This window comes from Lytechinus variegatus, chromosome 11 (assembly GCF_018143015.1).
Source record: "Lytechinus variegatus isolate NC3 chromosome 11, Lvar_3.0, whole genome shotgun sequence".
Taxonomy (NCBI): Eukaryota; Metazoa; Echinodermata; class Echinoidea; order Temnopleuroida; family Toxopneustidae; genus Lytechinus; species Lytechinus variegatus.
In genome coordinates this window covers 7371959-7390959 of record NC_054750.1, presented here as the reverse complement: position 1 = coordinate 7390959, position 19001 = coordinate 7371959, and the positions used below count along the sequence as shown (strand labels likewise).

At 38.1% G+C, this 19001-nt stretch overlaps 1 protein-coding gene across 1 annotated transcript in view; it reads right to left on the bottom strand.

Annotated features, from left to right (window-relative positions):
* LOC121424184 (tyrosine-protein phosphatase Lar-like) overlaps positions 1-18046 on the bottom strand; it is an 87047-nt gene extending 69001 nt beyond the window's left edge. The window contains exons 1-14 of the mRNA XM_041619793.1: positions 17998-18046; positions 17068-17379; positions 16391-16642; positions 13754-13885; positions 10318-10470; positions 8311-8448; positions 7070-7375; positions 5596-5907; positions 4646-4972; positions 3932-4109; positions 2623-2735; positions 1808-2110; positions 1169-1465; positions 257-574 (exon numbers count right to left, since the gene is read on the bottom strand). Coding sequence (XP_041475727.1) covers positions 257-574; positions 1169-1465; positions 1808-2110; positions 2623-2735; positions 3932-4109; positions 4646-4972; positions 5596-5907; positions 7070-7375; positions 8311-8448; positions 10318-10470; positions 13754-13885; positions 16391-16642; positions 17068-17379; positions 17998-18046 — 3190 coding nt within the window. The remainder of the gene's footprint in view (positions 1-256; positions 575-1168; positions 1466-1807; positions 2111-2622; positions 2736-3931; positions 4110-4645; positions 4973-5595; positions 5908-7069; positions 7376-8310; positions 8449-10317; positions 10471-13753; positions 13886-16390; positions 16643-17067; positions 17380-17997) is intronic.
* Positions 18047-19001: the final 955 nt, after the last annotated feature.

Sequence of the window (19001 nt, the reverse complement as noted above, 5' to 3'; positions counted from 1 at the left end):
AATTTTGACAGGAAACTGTTTTCCGAAATGGTGATGTCATTCGCGTTCCTTTTTAGATATGTTTATTGATATATTTCGTTAGTTTTCACTTGTCAGATAAACTTTGACACTCCCATACCTCAATGATGAGGACTTCCAGATACGCCACTGAGCATAAGTGCTACAGCTGACCATAGCATGTCGCGTCTGGTAATAAACTGAGGGAACAGCCTGTTAAATGACAATGAAAATCATTTTACGAAATTTCAAACGATACCTGCAGGTTGTGTTTGGAAACTTCTCACTGCAACTGGGGCCATACCGGCATCGCTGACTGCTTGGACATAAACTTCGTATCTCGAGTACGGCTCCAGGTTCGACAATCGTATGAACCAATGCGAAGTGTTCCCAGCAAACTGAAGCACCTGCATATTGCTGCTGATCGCCTCGCACAGACCGAGGTTTGTGAGAACGTACGTGACCCGGTAGTGAATGATGGGACATCCGTTGACCTCAGGTGGTGACCACGTGACGTCGGCTTCAAATGGCCTGGATGCGTAGGTATGCACGAACATGGTCTCTATCATACCCGGTTCTGGGAAAATAATAGATAGATAACAGGATCACAAATGAAGAATTTATAATGACATTTTCACACCACACACGAATCATTTCAAAGACGTGTCCTATCCCACTGCTGCCACTCCCCTATAACTGGGCAGCATTCCTCGAAGCTCTCTGTCAAAAATGTCCAACATTACTAGTACATACTTCTGAAAACATTGTAGCTGACTGGTTCAGAACAAATATGGTAGTGATAAGCACTGAGAAGCTGATAAATGTAACACTTTCCTCCAGATTATTGAAACAACTTCAATGATGTCTCGCGATACAGATAACAGATTCCATACAAATATGAACAGTTGAAAGTTTTTACCGTGAAGAAATGATTATATTCTTTATCAAAGAAGATAATAAACGCATTTAGAAGAGGCTCCTTATGAATTTGACGAAATAGCAAATATACTAATAGGCCTATAGACTCGAATAACTGACCAATAGCCCAAAATATGTAAAATGTTCAAAATCGTTGCTTAAGATAATTTGTCCGACCGCACTAACAGAATATTAATCGTGTTATCGAACTTATCACATCTTCATTTATGATAGAACCTCTATTAATGTTTACCTCCTCCTTGTGTTCGTACATGGTAGAGTTTTGCATAATGACCGTACCCAGCCGACGTCTTAGCCCTGATTCTAAACTCATATGGAGTACATGAAGCCAGATTGTTGATCGTCAATGACGTCACATTGCTAGGGGAATCCCCCTCCGTAAGCGCAGCTACAGGCACGTTCTCATTGGACAGTTCGTAATGGAATAGAAGTACACCCCCATGGGTGTGACCACAGGGTAAGTCCCATGCCAATGAGATGCTGTTTTCAGTTGTTTCCACGACAGCAAGGTCGGTCACATTCTCAGGTACTGGATTAACGAATAAATGACAAGCAAATTTATTGAATAAAACCTCGGGAATACATCCTTTTCAAGCTTAAAAATGTCGTATTCCTAGAATCAGAAGGAAAATATGAATATGAATCCAAATCGAATTCCTGATGACTAAATCACAACTGTTTTCCTAAAGGGTTGCTTACATTGATAAACCACGATAAACGATCTTTTACACATTCCCCTTGGCTCAACAAAAAGAAGTCTACTGTCCTCTTCCCTTTCTACTATGAACATAATTAAAAGGCTAGCCGTAAAGACGTATTTCTTCTCGATTTTAGATACTCATAATCTTGTTTTGACAACCTGAAATCTCACCCGATTCGGCAGTTTGGATGTTCCTTTTTTCCGGTACTCCAAATCCGATACTGTTCCTCGCCAGAACTTCGACGCTGTACGTCGAATAGGGTACCAGTCCAGCAATAGTAAACTCTGTAGTCGTGTTGGTGTTCCCTGCCACAATGGGTTCTTCTACCAGCTGGACTATGCACTGGTCCAGGACCTGAGGGGTGTAGCGGATGATGTATTCTAGCTGACAGGCAGACTGCAAGGGTGGCTCCCAGGAGAGGTGGATCTCGGTAGGGGTAACGGTGAAGCGAAGGTTCCGAACCGATCCAGGTGCTGCCATCAGAATGAAAAACGACTAAACTTAGAGGCAGGTCCTTGGGAAGATGAATACTTTATGCAACTGCAGCAAAATTCGGCAGTTTTCAAATCATTTATTGAAACACTGGCTCTTACGTTCTTTAGTGATTGTATCTTGAAGTTTGAACGCAAAAGTGCCATTCATTATTGATTATAATTTAAAAAATAATAATTTACATGTATTTTACAAAGAGCATAAAATGCATTAGTCAATGTCATTGAAAAAATTCCACATGAGAAAGTTATGATACATGGATGATGATTTTTTTTTCTCAAGTCCAACAGTAAAGTTATTCTAATTGATAATATTTCTTAAACTCTACTTCATCAACTCAACGGGTATCTCTTTTGGGATCAAGGACCAGACATTCAATATCATTTTTTTTTCATGTAAAAGCAAGAGAAAGATAAGATGATTCATCTTCAGCGAGAGTTGTTTACACTAGTAAATAAAAAAATAATTGTTTTTAGATGACGTCCCAACTTACCAACTGTAGCCGGTATAACGATTGGTAGAGGTGGACTCTCGGGACCAACCCCGGCCATGTTGTGAGCCGCTACTGTGAAGTTATACATAACACACTCCGATAGATCAGGGAACCTTGAAACAAAGAAGTTTGTTGATATCGATTTGAAAAAAGGTCACTATCTAGTCATGTAAATGTCATAAGGGATTATTATATGAATAAAAGCTCGAGCAATCGAAAAACAGAGCTTGTGTCCATGCTGAAAACAAAACGACGAACTAAATATCATCTCATGTATAAGAAAACTAGATTGGCATTTTCAATTGATCGTCCTCTTTTGCCTTACCAAACAAGAATAAACAATTCCGTCATACATGCGATGATGGCATTAATATATTGTTTAAAGGCGGGGTAGAATTTGTGGCGTGATGTCATTATTAAATTAGAAAATCTCATTAGAATGGACAACATTGATAACCATGGGACGATCCTTCTAAAATAAGAGATCTATAGTTTCAACTTTCAACTGACAATAGGGCAAAAGGGTAATCTATGAGGTACCAATTCCTATCTGTCTCTACCACCAGTCCACTACTATTTAATCAAGCTCAACTTCAACTCGTTCGCGGAAGGGAGTTTTCACTCCGCGTCGTACGGAGGGTTCTAGAACACGGTAAATGTATTGATAATGCCCGTCAAATGATAAAGAACAGCTGGGATCTCTTTGTCGAAAATCGGTGTTCCGGCACAGCAGTCTTGTCCTAATTTTTGGAGTTGACGAAACATTTTAAATTTGTCGTTTGTCCAGAGTCCTGGATGAAACTGCTGTTTTGATTCACCGAGTTTCGACAGACTTCTTGGTTGTTCTCTGTCATGAAAAGCATTTGACCATAAATCTTAATAATAATAATAATAGGCATTTATATAGCGCCATCTATCTAGAAATATTCTATTCCGAGGCGCGTTGTTATTATTATTATTACCCCGGCTTTAGCTCGAGCTGCCTCTCAGCGCTCATGCATTCAAGGAATTAATCCTGCCGGGTACCCATTCACCTCACCTGGGTCGAGTGCAGCACAATGTGGATAAATTTCTTGCTGAAGGAAATTACGCCATGGGATTCGAACCCACGACCCTCTGTTTCAAAGTCAGAAGACTTATCCACTGGGCAACAACGCTCCACGCTTCTCTCTTCTTGAACCATCCGTACGTAGCGTGAAATGTAATGAAAGTGATAGTTCACGATTAACAGCTGACGAGCATTACAACACATCATATCCATGTTTTACCCCGTTTTCATGATTTCAATTTCAAGGAGCCTAAGTCTTACGTGTAAGAATGTTGAGATGCAGAAACGATCTGCGTTCCTTGATGCGCTCCTCGAAGCATCAATAGATAGTTACTAACCAATCCCTTTCGATGACCGCATGGTACTTGACCCCAATTCAAGGTCACACTGTTGGTTGAAAGGTCGATGACCTCTACTGCAGCAGGAGCTGATGTGGGCCCTAGGATGTATTAAGAATATGATACTCTAATAAAGTCATCTGCCAATCCTCTTCGCTAATATAATTATTTGAATGTATTTTATTCAAACACGGTAGCATGCTTCAGCTAAGAGGGTTTTGCCGCAGGTTTGTGGTCTACAGATCCAGACGGGCGATTCATTGAGCTGTTCGTAAGTTACGAGAGATTTTACAAACGACTGTTCTTAGTAGCTAATTCCACACCAATGAAAATTCAGTGCACATAATTCTTTAAGTCGTTCGTAAAGTCGCTCTTATCTTTAAGAGCAGCTTTATGAAACACCAACCAGCTAATCAAGAACTACATGTAGTAAACTGTAATGTTTGCAGTATCTGGATAGCTAATCTCTGTGTCAGTTGTTATTGACTTTTTATTATTGGACATTTTGCTAATAAGGAAAAGAATCGTAAATAAAATGTTCTAAGGATTTCAAATGCCTGTATTTAACAAAATGATCAAAGGAATAACCTATTGTAGATGTAGTTGCGTTTTTGTGCATGCACCTATTTTCTCTTACTATCTTCAAGAGTAGTAGAAATCCGGGTTATATTCTCTCCGACGCTGTCTTCTGACCCCGGCGCCACAGATACGATGTATGTTGAATATTCATCGAGCCCACTTAACGTCAGACTTCTTTCGGTCGTATTGAAGGTGCCTGATTGGCTGGCTTCACTCCCCGATGTTGCTCTTCTCTCTGCACATTGGTCGAAACTTGTGACGTCATAATGGACGATGTAGTATGACGCATCGCATCGTCGATTCGGATCCAATACCCATGACACGAGCAGCGATGTCGGATTACTTGGTACCGGTGAGACCGACAACGTTGGGATTGGATCTGGTGCTGCGTTAACGAAAAAGAACAAAGACGGTGGAAATGTTTACGTGATAAAGTCGGCAATTAAGTATGTTTCCTTTTCTTGGCTATCGAGAACCTTCGCAAGATAGACAACTGTTTTTGTGGCAAGTTAGGTTGTAATGGTGTCAATATTGGTGTAGAACAAAGCCCCGAACACACGTGGGAATGCCATATGGCCTTTATTGTATGAGGCTAAATAAATATGGCTTTTGTTTTAATGATAAATTTGATTTATTTATTTCCGTTCAACAAAATAATATAATCGGAGTAACAGTACCGGGGGGGGGGGGGGGCAGTCAAATGTATTGCTGTACACATGCGTCGACAAATTATTTCCAAACATGTGATAACTGGCAAGACAAAAACAGCAATAGGCCTACAGGAACACTTGCTGGCTTCTGCATTACTAAAATATATTAAAATAAAAAAAAATCGATGACATTCTTACTCATATCCTTATCTTCATGATCTTCAAAAAGTGTCTATTACGAATAAGCAGTTCACAGTGATTAACTTCTGTGTAATTCAATTTCACATCAAGTCCTTCTCTAATCATAACGTTCTCCTTGCATGCCTTATATCTATATTGTGCGTTTCGTTAGACTTACATGCACACGGAGTCGTTGTTGATACTATAGGTGTTGGTTCACCTTCCCCATTCACACCGGGACGAACCGCAACCACTTGAAAATCATAGGTTGACAGACTTGAAAGTGGCGTCACTGTAAACGTGAACGGTTCTTCTGTGACGTTGCCAGCGGTTTCCCAACCGGGAATGCCATGTTCTCTGTACTGCACGATGTACGCCGTGATCGGACCGCTCCCGGCATCAACCGCAGCATTCCAAGCATCCCAGGTAAGTTCTACCGAATAACTGGTAACGACTCCTATCGTAGGCGGTCGACTTAGTGAAGGTTGTTCTAGAAAAAGATAAAAGGGGTAAAGTGTAATGATTGTTTTTATATTCGAATTTCAAATATTACACACTCCGTGATTAGGTGTAATAACAGTTTTGAGAAATGAAAATAAGATGATTTTTAGAAAACTTTTATCGCATGGCGGTATGATACTACCTTAATCATCTGTGGTGTGGGGTGCAAATTCATCCATTCCTAAACACCTTCTTAGCCGTGGATCCGTGTGTTTCACCTTCGCATATTAAATCCTAAAGCACTTCAATTTTCGACTTTTTTCATTTTTCTCATAATTCGATGCCATCTTAATCGACGATACATAAAACGTAAAGCCAAATTAAATGTCCATCCTTCTTACCTATAAATTTTTTTAATGCGAATCTATTATGGGTTTGAAAAGAATCCGAGTGTTTTATCTTCATTTGATTTGCCTGGAACTAACAAAAAGCTGACGAATGGTCAGAGAGTCCATTTTCTTGTTAACGAAAATGTTTCTGTTAGTAGCCGTCGGGAAAAGCCCATTTTCGTGATAATTTGACGTCACAATTTCCGATACGATTCTCACTGTTCATGCTGTTGCGGATGCATGTATATTACTCCCTTAGCAATATTCACGGTTGTATGGACAGACCAGACAGTATATCAACAATCAGGATATAAATAGAACAGGAACATGTCTGGTCCACCGTGAACTTGTCCTTGGAGGTTTGAACTGACATTTATTTCTTTACAGCTCAATGCCTTTGGGTTAGCGGAAGACATCAAGGATAGCAACTTTCCTATTCTTACCCATGACCTATGGAACCCTGTTCCATGATACTTATTTTGACAATAACAAGTGACTGCATTCTATGGCAAAATTTACTTTCCTCCAATCAGCTGCCTTGTTTCGGTAGCTGATAACAGAGGCTTGCAACTTGCTATTGATGAATATGTTTTGTGAGCACAGGCTCAATACTGATACGTTAACATCGAAATATGGGTCTTCTTTAGAGATGACTATTTCTTATCATTATAAGGCACGTGTGAAGTAAAATTCCATATTTGTGATTGTTTTCTAAGATTTCAAAGAAACAGAAAAAATACAATTCAATTTTTCCTTGACATATGGACATAATTATGACATATGGAATATAACTGCTAATTTAGCACTCTTAGAATTACTAACCATGTCCTTTGACATTTACGATGGCCTGATCTTTCACATTGTCGCCCGCAGACAGACGACATTCAAAATCTTGAGCTGCCCGCGTGATCACTGTCTCCACAACCGTCGTCTGGGTCTGCTTTGTGACGTCACGCAAGGCGACTTCAGAGGGTATCTGTTTTCCACCGGGGGTACCGGTGTACACCTGAAGGGTGAGCGATGTGTCTGTGAAGTTGAAGGTGGCTGTACAGGTGAAGGAGATGGTGGTGCCGAAGTTGGAACCGTTGGATGGGGATGCGGTGAATGACGTTATTCTTGGTGTGGGTTCTGTATTCAAAGTGAAAGGCGAGTACTATAAGCATTTAATATCTCACTTTGCGCACCATAGGCATGATAGGTGTTTAAAGAATTCGAGCCCTAAGTTCGAGATAGCAACATTGTGAGTAATGTTGGACCTCAAGTGTTGGACTAACAATAGAAAAAGTAGTAATGGGTTCTTCCTAATCATATCTCTTTGCGAATATAATTTTGATATCAATAAAGTAAAAAAAATAATCGAGCTCACACCTGTTACTACTTAACCAAAGTTGAAATACAACAAATATGGACTTAGATATTAATGGGTTTATATCATATTACTTTTATGGTCAGGATAATAGCCATTAATGCTGTAGTGGTTATCATATCATAGAGCGGAGGAGACAGTAAGTCGTGTCAGTAAGGAACAGAACATCTTTGGCTTCAGGTCAACTCTGGGGAACCTGACAAAGAAGAATGCTTTGGGAATCGAAACTGGATAGCGAAACCACCTCTCCACCAACAAAGATACCCTGCCTATTTATACACTCTAACAAATTTTAGAACCTTTCACTGTACAGTATTTGTGACTTTTTAAGGTTTTCAAAGAAACAGAAAAAGTTCTAAACCGTCCTTTAGAACTGTGTCTATTTCTACATGGAAACCTTTAAGGTTTGATTTTTAAAAAAAAGATAGGTTGTATAAAATCAATAATTACTATTCAAAATTGACAGGGCTCATGACACCATCAAGAACCCCAGATGTTGTATAAAGAACCTTTACGGGTTCTTGTAGAATCAAACATAAAAGAATTGTTTAGAACCCTTTTCTGTTTCTTTGAAGAAGCTCTTAAGGTTCAAAGTACGGAGCAAAGGAAGGATCTAAATTTTCTAAGATTTTAACACTTACAATAGTTTTTGATGATTGTAGCGGACCTATGAATTATATCATTTGAAGACACAAACCTTGACAGTTGACTCCAGCCCAACCATCTTCACAACCACCAGCAAGGTCACAACGTCCCGTATCTCCAGCGCAGAGGGCGTTGTTTAGACAGTGACAGGTCTGGTCACAATCGGCTCCAAAATATCCGTCCTCGCATTCTGAATCGAAAGATGAAAAATGGGGGAAGAAATGTGGAAACTATGAAATTACGGCTGACCAGTTCACATTTCTGTATATGAAAATATCACCATCGGAGTTTTCCAAATTGCATTTTTTGTGTGAAATTCCGCAGAATTTGCAAATGACTCGACGTGAAACTAAAAAGCCAAACTGGATTCTTGAATATTTTCCTGACTTTTTGACAAATTGTTAATGTATTGGAATTGTTCCAGAAATAAAGGCTTAATTATAGATGATTTTTATCGAAAAAAAATATTTGTAATGTACAACTGCATGTTTCTTGTGTTGTTTCGTGTCTATTCAATAGGTATTCATTGTAACATCATACATAACTTTTCGAATGATTTCTAATAGTCCCTTTATTAAAAAAAGTTACGATATACAGCCGTTTGATATTTCTAGACCCCTCGTCGTAGTGAACCAAAACATGTCTGCATTATCTGTATGGATCAAGGTTGTGTGATATTTTCTAAATATGCATTAAACTAGTCTTCTAAGTACTCCAAAGAATGAAATCTACAAAAAGAGATATAAACGAAAATATCAATTTTTTTAACTTCAGAGATAAACGACACGATAATGTAGCATTTTAACACCAGGGATTATGTCACACTTATTGGCCTCGTTTACCGACAAAAATATCGCTTCTTCATATTTATTGGCTTTTTGAAAATACACTCCGTGCAGTATCGTAGAGACTACATGTATATTCATTTTTTAATCTTAAAGACTATATTCATTTTGACCCAATCATCTATTTTCATCATTCAGGTTTATATTTAAATAGCCTTGTCAACATTTTTGTTTATTTGAGAATCCATTTAAGACGGGTAGGATACTTTTAATTTTCTTGATTTATCAAATATTTCCCATAAGATTGCAAAAAATAGAGATAACGACGAGGTTGACCTCAGTGTCCCGTTGACTTTCACCTTGGTCAAAGTCATGGTCAGTTAATGACGTCACAGCTATGCGGGAGCTTGCAACCTCTCTATGATTTCATTTTATATCTTTCATAGAAAGGTGTTTACGAATGATTTTTATCGTTTTTGTGAATCTACATGCAATAATTTGGAGGGTTTTTTTACCAATTTATAACCAACAGGTGTCATTCGTTCTGATTTCTTTTATAAGTGATTAAACGAACTCGTTTATTTTTATCTGTAAGTAGAAATTAGTAGTATTGACACAGAATTTGTGCCATTCGATCAAAAGTTATATACAGTTTTAAACTACAACTGAGACAGAGCATTCCATTTTACTCAAACTATATGAATCATACGAATTCCTTCTTCCATATATTATTTGTTGATTAATTTATCTATCCATTCATTGTATATCTACACTCATTAAAAAAATACTCTTCTTTCCAACCTTGCACTTTCTCGTCTCTCCATTTCACATCTATCTCTGTTCATTTTAGTCCTTCTTTTACTCACCGCATAGTGTACCGTACACCATTCCAGCTACTTTGTTTAACCAAGTGTAGTGAGGTTCATATATCAATGAACCACATATCATTAATTAATACATTTGTTAGAGTGTAATTTTGATAGTATCAATGAATAGACCCTTCATTATTTATCATTTTGATGTCGGTTAAACAATGTACCCTAACGGTTATAGTCAGTGGTGTACCTAGGATTTTCCACAGGGGGGGGGAGACTGCCCCCCCCCCCCCTAGGTACGCTAGTGGTTATAGCGTATGATAATTGGGAGAGACAATTTTGACCTGCCTTCTGGAAAATAAAGTTGATAGCGGATTCTGCTACATATCTAAATAAATCAATTCTTTATATCATAAGTATAAAGGATATGTGATATTTAAAATTTGATAATAACTATACCTTGCATACAGAGGGCGCCCTTATAGCCAGCAGCACACGAGCATCCATACGGAGGTCCGTTGCATACAAGAACTCCTCGGCAATCCGTGACGTTACCTATATCTTCACTACACCGAAATTGGCCCAGCTGACCAAAGGTATCTCTTCCAAGACCTGCAGAAATCGAAAGAAAATTAATTATTCTAAGATATAATAAGACATAATAATCCAAGTGACTTTTATGTGCATGTGTATACAAAAATAAGTTTTAATCAGGAGGGGCATGAGGGCAGGTGCCCCTCTCCATTTAAAATATTACCCTCAATCACACCCCTCCCCACCTTGACGCCACCACTGAGTATGCCTACATAATATGGGCCACCCTCTTTCATGAATTCAGTTTCCTCGTTTCATCCTTTTCTCTCTCACTTTAGATACAATACAAGTGTATTTTCTACAGAAGGCAAAACTCTACTGAACATCATATGAATTGGAACACATCGTCTGGCACTCGAAAATACATATCCCTCTAATCCTTGCACGGTTTAAGCTCGTCAATTATTTGTGGGGATTCTGGGGAAATCGTTTTGAAATTGGAATGATTTATATATTTTTCTTTGACTGAAAAGTCCACTCACGAAATCTATTTCTCTATTTATAGCCTAATCCATTGGGTTAATGAGAGAGCCTGATTACTCTTTGATGGTTGAAGATGAAGGGAGAGAAGTTATGAAGAGATAAGAGCCGTGACTCAAATGGAGCGAGGATACGTCGTTTGATCGGACCCCAGACACGTATTTCCGATTAAATTGAACTTCATTTTCTGAGGCCAGATGAGGTTTGTTTGGGTTTTACCTGTCTATGTATTATCCCCTTTACCATGTTTGCGAAAGATATAGTCTAGTTTACTTTGTAGACGACGTGTCATGTAGTAATACATGTTTAATAGTGTTATTCTATATACTGTTCACATAGTACCACGCAAGTGTGACGGTCGAGGCCTAGAGGATTGCCGTCAGAATTGGAATGTTCGTGGTTCAAGTCTCGTCACCATTTATCCTTAAGCAGATATCTATCATTGTATTAAAATTAATTTAAAGATTAGCAGGGTAGGGGGTAATAATAGGGAAGTTATGAATTTCTATATTGTTATATCCAGGGGTCCGGGGGCTTGGGGCTTCAGCCCCCATCCCCTCCCACTTTTAATTCTCATATAAGTAATTTATTTAGTGTTTGATGTGCCCCTTCAGGACCTTGAGACTTATGAGTTACCATTGAACATACACTGCTCAGACCTTTAATAGTGTTTTCCTTCTGTGGCATTTCAAAACGCAATGGGACATCCTAGACAACAAGGGCAAAGTCATAACTATCCCGATTACTAATGTTCTTTATGATAATTAAAACCATGGCACTTTTCCAAATATGAACGGTAAACAGCTAGTAGCGATTTCCTTTTTTGACCAAAGAGAAGAGGACTTTCGAAACATGTGAGATTAAAATAGATCAAGTTACTTTGATTAGGACCGTTCGCGTTTGGATTAAGGAAATCGCTACGTATCACGCTGATAGACGAATGTATTCCTTTTAATGTTTTCTATTTTATATTCTTAACTTTATTTCCATGGTAACTAATGAGAGAACTATTAACCTAATTAGCTCTGGCTCTTTGCCCGTTGCTAACTCTTGTTGATGTTGAAAATGGGGGCATGAATTATTTCGAGTCACACATTTTGTCACATAGAGGGACATCTAAAATACATTACCGGGGAGCATCAGGTTATAACATTACGACGGTTCAAGCCTAGCATAAACTTTATTGTCGGTGACAGTGACAGAAGTATGAAACAGCACAGAATAATTGATATACAATGTTAACAAGTGGAATGCATCTGGCCGTCTCACCTGCATCACGCGGTTCAATATAGCAGCAGTGCTGACTTTGAAAACTACTCTAACTCGCACAAGATGTTCAGTGATACATGGTTACTCTTATGTCCACTTTTTATGAACTAGACCAATAAACTTACAGAGATATGATGGTTATTCAACAAAAAACCCCAACATGGCCAAAGTTCATTGACCTTACATGACATTTGACCTTGATCATGTGACCTGAAACTCGCGCAGGATGTTCAGTGATACTTGATTACTCTTATGTCCAAGTTTCATGAATCAGATCCATAAACTTTCAAAGTTATGATGGTAATTCAACAGATACCCCCAATTCGGCCAAAGTTCATTGACCCTAAATGACCTTTGACCTTGGTCATGTGACGTGAAACTCATGCAGGATGTTCAGTGATACTTGATTAAACTTATGTCCAAGTTTCATGAACTAGGTCCATATATTTCTAAGTTATGATGACATTTCAAAAACTTAACCTCAGGTTAAGATTTTGATGTTGATTCCTCCAACATGGTCTAAGTTCATTGACCCTAAATGACCTTTGACCTTAATCATGTGACATGAAACTCTAATAGGATGTTCAGTAATACCTGATTAACCTTATGGCCAAGTTTCATGAACTAGGTCCATATACTTTCTAAGTTATGATGTCATTTCAAAAACTTAACCTTAGGTTAAGATTTGATGTTGACGCCGCCGCCGCCGTCGGAAAAGCGGCGCCTATAGTCTCACTCTGCTATTCAGGTGAGACAAAAACTGCTTTAAAGCAAAATGGTGATTTTTCACCGTGACATAATGACACGTACACTTTTGATGTCTGACATTCTCATCTAATGCACATGGCTTTTTAAAAGCCATGGACATGATGATTTAATTAGCTGACACTTCTCAAACATCTTCATCGTGCGGGTCAATGTTAGAAGATTTCAGTATCACTCCCTACTAGTATGACTAGGATTCTTTAATCATATAACTTGGCGAACGACTTAAATATTTTTATAGTGGGGGGGGATTCATTCCGTTTTAAAAAATATTTGACAAAAATGAATGATAAACACAAAAAATTGTGTGTAACCAATTGTTCTACCCTGCACTGCATAGGCCTCCGGTGACAGATTTTCAATTTCTATGGTGTAGCAAATAAATGACACAAGGTATGATTTATAGACTGATCAATTTTTAACGTGCTGTTGTGAATTATTCATTAAACACTAATGTTTATAGGAAGTTGGTGTGTAGTGTGTGCAGCACAAACTTGACAGCCCCATTAAACCAGGGTAGTTTCGAGCGTCTTTGTTTTGAATGTTTCTTTTTTCTACAATCACTGGTATAATTATATAATTCCCGTCATTCAACTGACAAAACTGAAACAAATCATATTAGTACACGCGACAATAAAGCTTAAACGTCTACTTTCAAGTCATTAATATAAAGATTATAAATTAATTCGGACAGAAGTCAACATAAAAATCTAAATGTATCATGCACATATTGAAATATTATCATGACCATGTTATATGACATTGAATACTGTTTTTCTTTTCTCACCGTTTGAACAAAGTTGCCCTGTAAACCCAGGAGGGCAGACACACACCCCAGTGACGTCATCACAGATACCACCGTTCAAGCAGTTTGGGCAATCTTGATCGCAACCTCGTCCCCAGAAACCAGCTGGGCAATCTGTTGAGAGACCAAAAATATTTAAACTCATCAGTGTCAATAGTGTTTGGGAGCTCAAAATGCTAGGTAGCTTGAAACCATGGTAACCATATTCAGTGAATAATCGTAATTGAGTCTGTTTGCCACTCTATTACATTAGAACTTCGATTATAATTTAAAATTTCGAGGTAACTCTTCGTTTTTTTCTGTTTTTTGTGTTGTGAACCAAAGTTCAACAAAATCGTTACATTAGAACTTGATCCGTTTTTTTATCAAACTTGAAAAGGATTATACGACATATCTTTTGTGCATTTAAAACAAAAATATGTACTAATATCAACCATCACATGGAACCATAAACTGCTACCCATTTCATAGACCGTCAGCTCGGGGTTTTTGTCAGTATGTGAGGTGTATGAAATAGAATATATTTATTTAAGTTGCTCAGTATAAAGCTTGTACACATCTCAATCCTGATAGATAAAACCAAGGGCATATTTGAGGCAATGCATTTGAGGGGGTTGAGCTTTGGATAAGGTGCACTGCTTTGTTATAATTACAAGAAGATGAAGCGAGACAGCTGGACAATTGACAATGTTTACATTAATGAATTTTTTTTTTTAATTATCTACAGTGTCCCAAAACACAAAGCTTAGCAATGATCGTAGAACCATTTTCCACGATTGATTGCATTGACTGCAATGTACAATCAATCTTGAAAATCAAGCGTACATGATTAATCACTAATTTTTGTGTTACGGGAACCCCCCCCCCCCCACCCACACACACACACACCCACACCCTCATCCACCACACAAACACGCACCGGCGACGCAACGAATAAAAACAAAACTGTGTTGGGGGAAATACTTTGCTTTCGAATACTTTGATTTCGAACACTTTGAACTGTCCTTGATGGGGCATACATTATATCCGTTTCCCTTTTGAAGTGGACTGAATATAGATACGAAAGATCCTGACGGGTTGTCAGGGGCCCGTTTCATGAAGAGTTACAACTGTTGTAACTTTGCAATTATGGCAACTACCGCGGTAACCTTGATTTTGATTGGCTGCTGGGCCCTGTTGCCATGGTAGTTGCCATAATGGTAAAGTTGCAACAGTTATAACTCTTTATTAAACGGGCCCCTGAACCCCAGATCGCCTCTCCGTTTTTTTCTCCATCCCCTCTCTGCTCTTTTCTCTACTGCATCGGAAAATATGGATTATACCTCTTACAACCATATTCATCAGACAACAGATCATATCCGTCTAAACTTCGTTTCCTAGATTTCATTTTGTCGTGACAAATCAAGAGAATGAGGTGAGTCAACGAGAAGTGCAATGCTGATGATATCATCCAGCCAATGCCTTTACTCTCATACGAGTCACTGGGGGGATTTAGGGTGGCTAACGATTCAAGGGTACATCAACCTTTCATGAAATGTATTATCCTCTTTTTGATTCACTTTTCTTGTTATGGTAACTCCCGTAGGAACTCGGCAGGGCAACATTTTGCTGGTAGGTGCCAAGCTGGTACATAAAGTAAACATTTATCAGACATAATGACTTACCTTATATATAAGGTCAGTCATTATAATGACAGAAAGTAATTATTTGTTGTATATATACGACAAAAAATTACTTTCGGGTCTTCTTATCTTGCAGATAATGGCTGAGCGGGGATTCGAACTCATAACCTCACAATCATGAGGCTCATGCTCTAACCACTAGACCACACGACCCTTTTCACAGTAGGTTCACGATTAAAATTAGTGGTATTCTCATTAATCAACCTCGAGTTTATAAGTCATTTTTATGATAAATGGAAAATTAAAAAGGTGTCTAAATATCACTCAGTCAGTCAAGGGGTGTGGTTGGAGTAGGGGCCTTTATTATGTAATCACATATTTAAAGAAAAAGTGGTCCTCATTTGGGATCCCCCTGCCCGAAGAAATCCTCGATCCGCCATTGAAAGTTAACTTCATTCGTAAATTATCCAGCATGCAGTTCATTTAAGAAAGTCACCTGATAAAATCAATGCCCCCTTTAAAAAGGACGGTACACGTGACCAAAGATACTGGGCATGTTGTGACTTTAAATAAATTACCATCCTCACAGATTTCAAGCTGCCCCCCCCCCCTGACTCAAACTCTGACCGACGGACAGGCCACCTGTACTCGTTCAATATCCACTTCAGATCAGTGCACGGAACGATGCAAACAGTCTTGTACCCCGACCTGTTATTAGTCGGCATGGCCGGGTTAGATTGAGGGCATTGTGCTATAGTGGTATAACACTATTGTTTGTTGACAATTCTTTGTCAAATGGTTGTAATGTACTATCTAATCATCTGAAGGAGTTGGACTTTTGAAAATTATTTTGGACATTTATTAACGATTTACCAAACAATTCCATTGGTATTTCTATTTAAAGTAGTCCTCTTTTAAGAAACGAACTCTAATCTAAAGAAACTAGGCCCTATTCAGATCGGCCAGATGTTCAATAATTTTCCTCAAATAAACTTACCTCTGACAATAACTTCCAATACACTATGAATTTCCCGGTTTTGTTCATCAAACAAAATTTCGTAGAGGCCCGAATCGATCGCCTGCGATCGTTCGATATCTACGGTAGATGTGTGGGTCCTCCAGTCGTTTTCTGAAGCACCAAGTCTTCTCCACCTCACGTTACCATGAGTGTTGCTACGTGTTTCTCCCAAAAGCCTGATTGGCTCTCCTAAACCTACGCGTATCGTCTTTTTGAATGGTGTTACACGCACTGTTAATTAAAAGCGATAACGTAAAGAAATGAAAATAATGTAGAGGATTAGAATGAACATCAAGATAAGAACATGTAATTCCGTGTAAATAAAAATTATTTCTTTTGTCTTTTAGTTTTGATGCTTTGGTCATTTTGTTCCCTCTTTGTCATATGTCATATCTCTCTCATCTCTCTTTCTCCACCACACCCCCCCCCCTCCTCTCTATCTCACACACAAAAACACCGGCACGCGCTTTATATTTTACTTTTATTGATGTCGAAAATCATCATCTGATTATCATCAACAATAATTCATTTCAATTCAGTTGTGGCGGCAGATTGATTCACTTTGCCATGAAATATAATTCGAATCGTGTCTTTTTGCCACGGTCGGTTAAGGGCAAATTAATAATGATGAATAAACAAAACGGAGCGTTACTTACAATTTGAAGCTTGTATGAACGATGTAATTCTCGTTGTTTCATCCCCACTTTGTAACATGCATGAATATGCCTCTGCTGACGTCACATTAACGCGTAATCTTACTCCGGTCACTTGTCCTGAAATCTCGTCTCTTACGAGACTACTCTCTCCAGATGTAACTAAACTTTCAAACGTGATATTTGAATTGATATATTCCCCGCTTCGTAGTGCTAAAAGTTCTCTTGTTGAATGTGTATTTTGTTGATTAACTGGCTGATTATTGAGTGCTGGTATGATGATGCAGACAAAGTTAGCAAGCGGTGATAGGTTGCCTGGAAAATACAATAGAAATTTTTGAAATAGTAAGTTATTTAGTATCTCATACTACACTCTAAATTACAGGGATTTAAAATAAGTCCAGATGGACTGTAGTTAGGGAGCAATCGATTTCTGGATTTAGTTTTAATCTTAAAGACTAAAATTCAAATCTCAAATGATTTAAATTTAAATCTCTCGAGATTTTAAAATGAATCTTAAGGATTCAAACTAAATCCGGAATTCGATTGGTTCCTAACTACAGTCCATATGGACTTATTTTAAATCTGTGTAATTTAGAGTGTATATTTAAAGGGCATACGCAAATGGTGGTATCAATTCAAAGTTCTTGCGCTTTAATATTTCAAGTCTGATGACTAAGTATATTTGTCTGTAAAGCGATTCGCAACCGTATAGGCGCTATCATCCGCAGAGACTACACAGATCATACAGGAGAGTGTTTTATCAATAGCTGACATATCTCACAACTTTCCTCGATTTTGAATTGCTGAAAAAATAATAAATCTTAACAGTTGAATAAAACGAATTTTGTCGGGTAAAACGTCCTGCAGATGCTTTCATAAAACGCTTCCCTGGTAACCAGTCCATAGTTTACGTGTCATAAATCACCTGACCATTGCGGGCGCTCACAATGCCCGTTATCTGACTGGAACGCTTCCCCATGGAGTGGGGAATGTCAAATGTTTAGGCCTATCGTATTCAGCCAAGATTGATATAGAGCCCTCCGACAGTATCTATATAGCTGTTTGACAATTTAGTTTCAAGGGTTACAAGAAAATTGTCATTATTACAAATATATAGTTTTAATTATATATATATATATATATGAATGAATGAATCGATAAATAAACAAATAAATCAATTAATAATAATTGTCTCATTATCCTCGTTATAAGGACCAGAATCAAATTTGTAAGTTGTGATAAGTTAAAGATCACCGTATATCTTGTAAAGAAAAAAAACCACACAATTCCACTGCGAATTTCCATATATATTTATACATATACAATTCTGAATCTAACTTTTCATATAGGAACATCAAGAACAAAGCACTTCAAAGCATTGCCTAACATGAATCATTATGGTATAACCTTGACACATAGATAGAGATGACAAGTGCAGCTATTCCCGTAGTTTTGAAACATCCCCACCAAATCATTTTGTCTACATCCTCTTGTATTACGTCAATCGCGCCATATACAGACTGTATATAAGAAAATTGATAACAACTAAACAGTGTACGCGGGACTCTTTAGTTACGCGTTGCCATGGAAACTGAAACTTGAAAGTCCACTTCTAGCTATTCCCCGCCCACACGAAGGAAATTCTAAACTTCCTAAAATTGTGAGCTGTACAGGGCGCTCTATCAGAGATGATTGAGCAACAGATAGAATGTCAGGAAATAATTCTTGTTTTCGTCAGCTTTTCTTACGTTAAAGTGATTGATTGTTATTAGGTTGATTTCAGAGTAGTTTTAAAGAGATCAATAGAGAACAAAACAAAATAAACCATAATCTTTTACCAACATTACACAGCAATTTCAAACTTGTTTTTACCCACCCACCTCCGTGCACACGCACCCCCACACATAAGTGCACACCAAGTTACCAATAATGCA